Source organism: Schistocerca nitens, chromosome 2, assembly GCF_023898315.1.
Source record: "Schistocerca nitens isolate TAMUIC-IGC-003100 chromosome 2, iqSchNite1.1, whole genome shotgun sequence".
Classification (NCBI taxonomy): Eukaryota; Metazoa; Arthropoda; class Insecta; order Orthoptera; family Acrididae; genus Schistocerca; species Schistocerca nitens.
Genome location: NC_064615.1, coordinates 212,257,878 through 212,263,996, shown reverse-complemented (window position 1 = coordinate 212,263,996; position 6,119 = coordinate 212,257,878). Strand labels below are relative to the sequence as shown.

The window sequence follows — 6,119 nt, the reverse complement described above, 5'->3', positions numbered from 1 at the left end:
TAATTAAACCTAACTAACGTAAGAACATCACACACATCCATGTCCGAGGCAGGATTCGAACCTGCGACCGTAGCGGTCGCGCGGTTCCAGACTACAGCACCTAGAACTGCTCGGCCACACTGGCCGGCTTCTTATTTTCATCTTAAATCGATATTTAGGGTTTGTTTGAACAAAATTGTGGTTAAAAGAACTGAATTGGTCATCAGGAAGCTGTTTAAAAATCAACTTAAAGATCTCTCGGTGTGCGTCCACATTCATGTTCCCGCTGCTTTCACCTGTGGTCATCAGACCCCTGTTCGGGAAACATGTAGTACACAACTGTTTTTCAAGTTGACAGCTGTGTTACAGGATACGCTTCGCAATGCTATTCTGTTTCCGTCGTATATCTTTGGTTCTAGAGCGTTGTTTTCCTCAAAAACTTTTCTGTAGTTTGAGTTGCTGCTGTTTTGTCTTTCTCAATTTTATTAGGCCTGTAATTTATTTTAACGAGAGGTGTGAAGTTCTAAAAGCAAAGCACTCCGGCTTCAGGCCACAAGTGGCCCATCGGGACCGCCGTGTCATCCTCAGGTGAGGAGGATGCGGATAAGAGGGGCGTGTGGTCAGCACACCGCTCTCCCCGTCGTTACGATGGTTGTCTTTGACCGGAGCCGCTACTATTTGGTCGAGTAGCTCCTCAATTGGCATGACGAGGCTGAGTGCACCCCGAAAAATGGCAACAGTGCATGGCGGCCTGGTTCAAAAAATGGTTCAAATGGCTCTGAGCACTATGGGACTTAACAGCTGTGGTCATCAGTCCCCTAGAACTTAGAACTACTTAAACCTAACTAACCTAAGGACATCACACACATCCATGCCCGAGGCAGGATTCGAACCTGCGACCGTAGCAGTCGCGCGGTTCCGGACTGAGCGCCTAGAGCCGCGAGACCACCGCGGCCGGCTATGGCGGCTTGGATGGACACCCATCCAAGTGCCCGCCACGCCCGACAGCGCTTAACTTCGCTGATCTCACGGCAACCGGTGTATCCACTGAGGCTTTTTTTTTTTTTGTCTCATTTTGTTCTATACTGCTCGTTGAATTCATTCGGGGCGGACGTCCGATGACAATGGCTAGGCCGTTGCCTTGTGAAGTTCTAGAGTTGCTAGAAATGTATTCTGGGTTTAATGTGAGAGAATCACCGTTGGCCACTGATCCCATGAGAGTGGCCAAAGTTAAAAGTCGGTCCTTGGTGGAACTAAAAAGCCTGGATTAACAAGAAAAAAAAAGAAAGAAACAGGAGAGAGAAGATGAGAAACATGTAAACCAAGAAGATTACGCAACTGGAGTGTATTAGGAACAACAGAAGTGTGTCGGAGATCAAATATAGCTTTGAACTGAATTTACCGAGGATTAAATTTTCTGATACGTTTATTTTATGCACAAAAAATCTATTTTAATTAGAGGTCTGAAATTTTTTTTGGGCTGTTTCGGGGTACTATTTGGCAGGAAGTAGACTGCAAACGCTAACGCATTATCAACAGGAAGGAAAATACATATTTATTCATTACAAAAAGTAACTAAGCAAGACAGACCGTCAGTGCATAGATTTCAACTATGGACCGGTGTATAAAAATGAAATTTACTAATCTGTACAAAAAAAATTGAAATAAAGTCAGCGTGAGAGCTAATGTGATTATATATCAAAAGGATCAGGAAGAAATATTCCTGTTGTTCTACATCTACAGTTTTCATCCTACTAAGATTTCGTTCTTTTTTTTTTTTTTTGGTTAGAGCCGTGTAAACTTAATGAAAATGTTATATTTATGAAAATGTTTATTTTTCCAGGCGTTCACAGGTAAGCTGCCTTACCAGTGCGCAACGTATGGCTGCATCCGCATAGAAAGCATAGAAAACAGGAAAAAATCGGTGGTGCTCCTAGTGTGCGGAAACGAATCGGCAACAGCTCGTGTTGAAGATGTCGGTTGGAGACATGCCTAGCCTTTGGTGGTCATGAGATTTTAGCTTCACCTGTCAACACCGCTCACTCGGGACTAGCTCCAGGATGGATTGGAAAAAAGGTTCCTTAAATAGTTAGCAAAAGTGGACTGATATTTATCGTGTCGCCTCATTATGAGGTTCTGTGTTAGCAAAAACGTCCAGAAATCGATCACTTTCTGATGTCGATTTCCGAAAAGATAAAGGACGGCCATACCATTACTACATGCATCTCTGATGATGGAAAATACGTCTCGTCGGGACACAGGAGCATACTGGGGATGATTATGTGCTTTGGCACCCGAAGATGAAGGGCCAGTATCTGCTGAAGGAGACTTGGAGTGACGGTATGGAAGCTCCGAGCCACTGGCAGAAGGAACGTCTGAGCGTCCCTGCCTATGTACGTGGTACACGCAGTACATATTCATCTAGCAGATTGTCATAGTAACGTCACTAGACTCTGTCGGTCCACACATATTCGAAAGAACTGGCGAAGACGAGCAATGCACTCTAAACAGAAAACGAGGTACGACCCAGAAATCGTTCTTTCAGTTGCAAAAATTTACCGAGAACCTCGCACCGTGAATTATTTGACATCACATCACCAGAAAAAATAGAAGAGGGAGGAACACTCCTCGGGCCGATGTGTTACCCATTACAGGCAGAGGACCGCACCGACTTCAAAGCTGCCGCCAGAGATCGTAAATCCGGACACGGGGCACAGGTGGCGTCCGGCCGTGTAAACAGAGCTTTCTCGGAAGATTCCCGCGGTGGCGTTCGCGAGCGCGAGGGAGAGGGTGGAGGGGAGGGAGGGAGAGAGGACCTCGCCTATATAAGGTCGCCGGCGGCAGCGCGCCTACCACTCGCCGTCATGCTCAGTCGCGCGCCACAGCTGTTCTCGATCGTGCTGGTCGCGCTCGCGGCCTCGACCGCCGCCGACCAGGAGTCGACCACGACGCCGCCCGCTACCACCGCCTCCACCACCACGACGCCCCCGCCGCCCGCCACCCTCATCGCCGTCGCCGCTACCGATGGCCCGACGCCACCCCCGCTTCCGGAGACGACGGAAGTCGTGAGTACCACTGCGCTGCAATTCCGCCTTCTCCGCGGCATTATAACAGTCACCTTGTCCGCGACGTCGTCTCAGTTTTATCTTAAGCATGAATTACACGAGCGACTTTCTCAATCGACTACTTGTGCCAAATGGCTCTTCTATAGCGCTCTCGGCACATCACTAGGGCGCCCAAAGGGTATTGACGACCATCTGGTCACGATTTTAGGGAGGTTTAAGAGATATCTGCTCGCAGTATACTTCAGCTGAACAACAACGTGGTATTTTCTTAGAATGGTTAACTTAGGAGACAAAAATATTTAAGGAAATTGACAGTTTTGCTTACATTTACTCTTTTACATGATACGGTACCATATTTTTAGGTCACTCCACAAACCGAGACGAAGTTTTCAAGAGCCTAAAAGCATGTAATGTGGTATAAATTCAGAAATGAGTTTTACATTCAAGCGTTCTAAATGTGTTTGTTAGGCTGTATTATGTCTTTTGAGGTGTTCCACACCTATGGGAATCCCCTCATTTTTGGGTCTATGGAATGAAAAATAAATTTAATCTAATCTAATCCAAACAAAACAATAACAAACGAATACAATCACAATAAAATTTAACAACTGTGCACCCTACAAGTACTTACTTAGAGAAGCTGCAGAATTAAAAAACTCTTTGCTATTATCTTCAAAACTGATTTTAAACATAAGCTCTCATTTAATAAGTTATAAGCTGCTGCTGTTTTTCTGATCAGTCAACCTATTGTTCATGAAAGAAAAAAAACTCTTTAGAAGCATTATGAAACGTTGTGTTGTTTGAGTCAGCTGAGAAATAACGTAACGAGCGTGTTTAAACATGAACGTCTTTATGATACTGCTGTGTGAGTTCTTATTACTTCCGTCTGTTGTTCATATCGAGAAACGAGTAAACATTAACATTCCCCCTCTCACGACTCCTCTAGATGTGTAGGCCGTTTCATTCGTCCTTCGCTCCGCGGTTTCTTTCCGTAAAAACAAAAGCAGAAAACACTGTATGTCGACAATAATGTCGATTATTATACGAAAACTTTTCGTGATGTGTCCGTCATGAAACTTGTACTATCGATGGTACTTCGTGGAGTTAACATTTACAACAGTGATTTCTGACGAAAGATGCGGGAGAAACAGGGGGTCACTAAGAGAGCCGGGAGGATTAAAAAGGTATTGCTATAATTCGGGACTTCCCGGGAAACACGGAAGACTCCTGCACTGTTTCTCGTGTGTCACGAACGGTAGTTTTGGTGTACAAAAAGAGGTAAAATTGCGTGTGTTGTACCGTTTGGCACCTGAATAGTGAAACTTAGATTAAGAGGGACCACTTGTTTTATGAATAAATCTAAATATAGGAGCAGAATGTAGGAACAAGCAACGATAATAGATTAATGACAAAAGTTAAATCAGTAGTCGATATTCCTGACAATGGTCGTATGGTACACCCTCCACATGCCTGATAATTGAAATTGTCCAGGCATTGTAAAACGCAGATAATGTTGTGTTCTCATGTGGCTGAACGCTAGTAGGAAAAATACCAAGTCCTTGTGCAACCTTTCCACTGTGTTACGGAAACAAAAAAGCACAAAATCCAATGTTATAATAGCAGAGAGGGCAGTGAGTACAAGTTAACTTCCGACGTTTGCAGACGAAGCTACAGGCCCCTTGTTCCTGCGCATGCGCAGTATGCAGCATACTCAATATTTTAGGACTCGCAACGTTGTTGGCAGCTGATTACGCGTAGTTCAACGAGTATAAGACTTTGACCAGGAAGTCTCTCGTGTAAAACAGGTTTTACGAACGAGCCGGACGGCTTTGAATTGTTCGCAGATAGCGCTATTAACTGCAGAGGGACAGCACGCTGTTGATAAACAAGGACGTGAAAAAATGGTTCAAATGGCTCTGAGCACTATGGGACTAAACATCTATGGTCATCAGTCCCCTAGAACTTAGAACTATTTAAACCTAACTAACCTAAGGACAGCACACAACACCCAGCCATCACGAGGCAGAGAAAATCCCTGATCCCGCCGGGAATCGAACCCGGGAATCCGGGCGTGGGAAGCGAGAACGCTACCGCACGACCACGAGATGCGGGCAAGGACGTGAAAAGCATTGGCTACTGGAGCAGCGATCAGTAGCTGGCCGTAAACCTAAATAGACGTTACGTGACGTGTGGAATAATTTGCACATTACAGTACTGTTAGGCTGCCATAAATAGTCATCTGTACATTCATAGCCATAGTGATACCCACTGTCATAAATGGAGTCGCCTTCTTTTTTGTCGATTGGGGCCTTCTATGGACCACACAAATATTTCTAACATCCAGTTGCTCAAATAACATTTCTTTTTGTCAGAGTGCCATTGTTTACAGCTTCTTACAGTTCTCCTGTTTTCTGTTTTTGTTTATCATTGGACTCTAAAACCTTCTTTCGAAAGGTATGGCTGTTAAGAATTTCACATTCTTCATCTCTTTCAGATCATACGTGATTTCTTACAACCACTTGCACCAAGGAAATTTTTTTCCAGTTGACATGTTCAAAAACTGTCTCACTTATTCTTTTCCACCCCCCCCCCCCCACCCCCCCAACCAGATGGCCATAAGACGTTTCCTCATCGTTGCATTTAGTTAAGTTTGTTTTTACCGATTTTCATTACTCCTTCCCGCATTCACTGTTGTTTACTGTTCCAAATAGTATTTTTCTTAGGATTTTCCTCTTTCTTTTCCATGTTTTCTATTCCTCCCTGCCGCGTGGGATTAGCCGCGCTGGCTAGGGCGCTCCAGTCATGGGCTGTGCGGCTGGTCCCGGCGGAGGTTCGAGTCCTCCCTCGGGCTTGGATGTGTGTGTTTCTCCTTAGGATAATTTAGGTTAAGTAGTGTGTAAGCTTAGGGACTGATGACCTTAGCAGTTAAGTCCCATAAGATTTCACACACATTCATTCTATTCCTCCCGTCTTAGTTAAACGCAGTCATACACTGCATATACATTCTGATTCTGTTACTATAACATAATACTGTAACTTCGCTTGAGAAGAGATGTCTTATTATACACACATTTA

At 44.6% G+C, this 6,119-nt stretch overlaps 1 protein-coding gene across 1 annotated transcript in view; it reads left to right on the top strand.

The window, feature by feature from the left end:
- The first annotated feature begins 2,615 nt into the window (after positions 1–2,615).
- LOC126234930 (inter-alpha-trypsin inhibitor heavy chain H4-like) overlaps positions 2,616–6,119 on the top strand; it is a 194,105-nt gene continuing 190,601 nt past the window's right edge. Inside the window, exon 1 of the mRNA XM_049943670.1 lies at positions 2,616–3,044. Within this exon, the coding sequence (XP_049799627.1) occupies positions 2,616–3,044 (429 nt within the window). The remainder of the gene's footprint in view (positions 3,045–6,119) is intronic.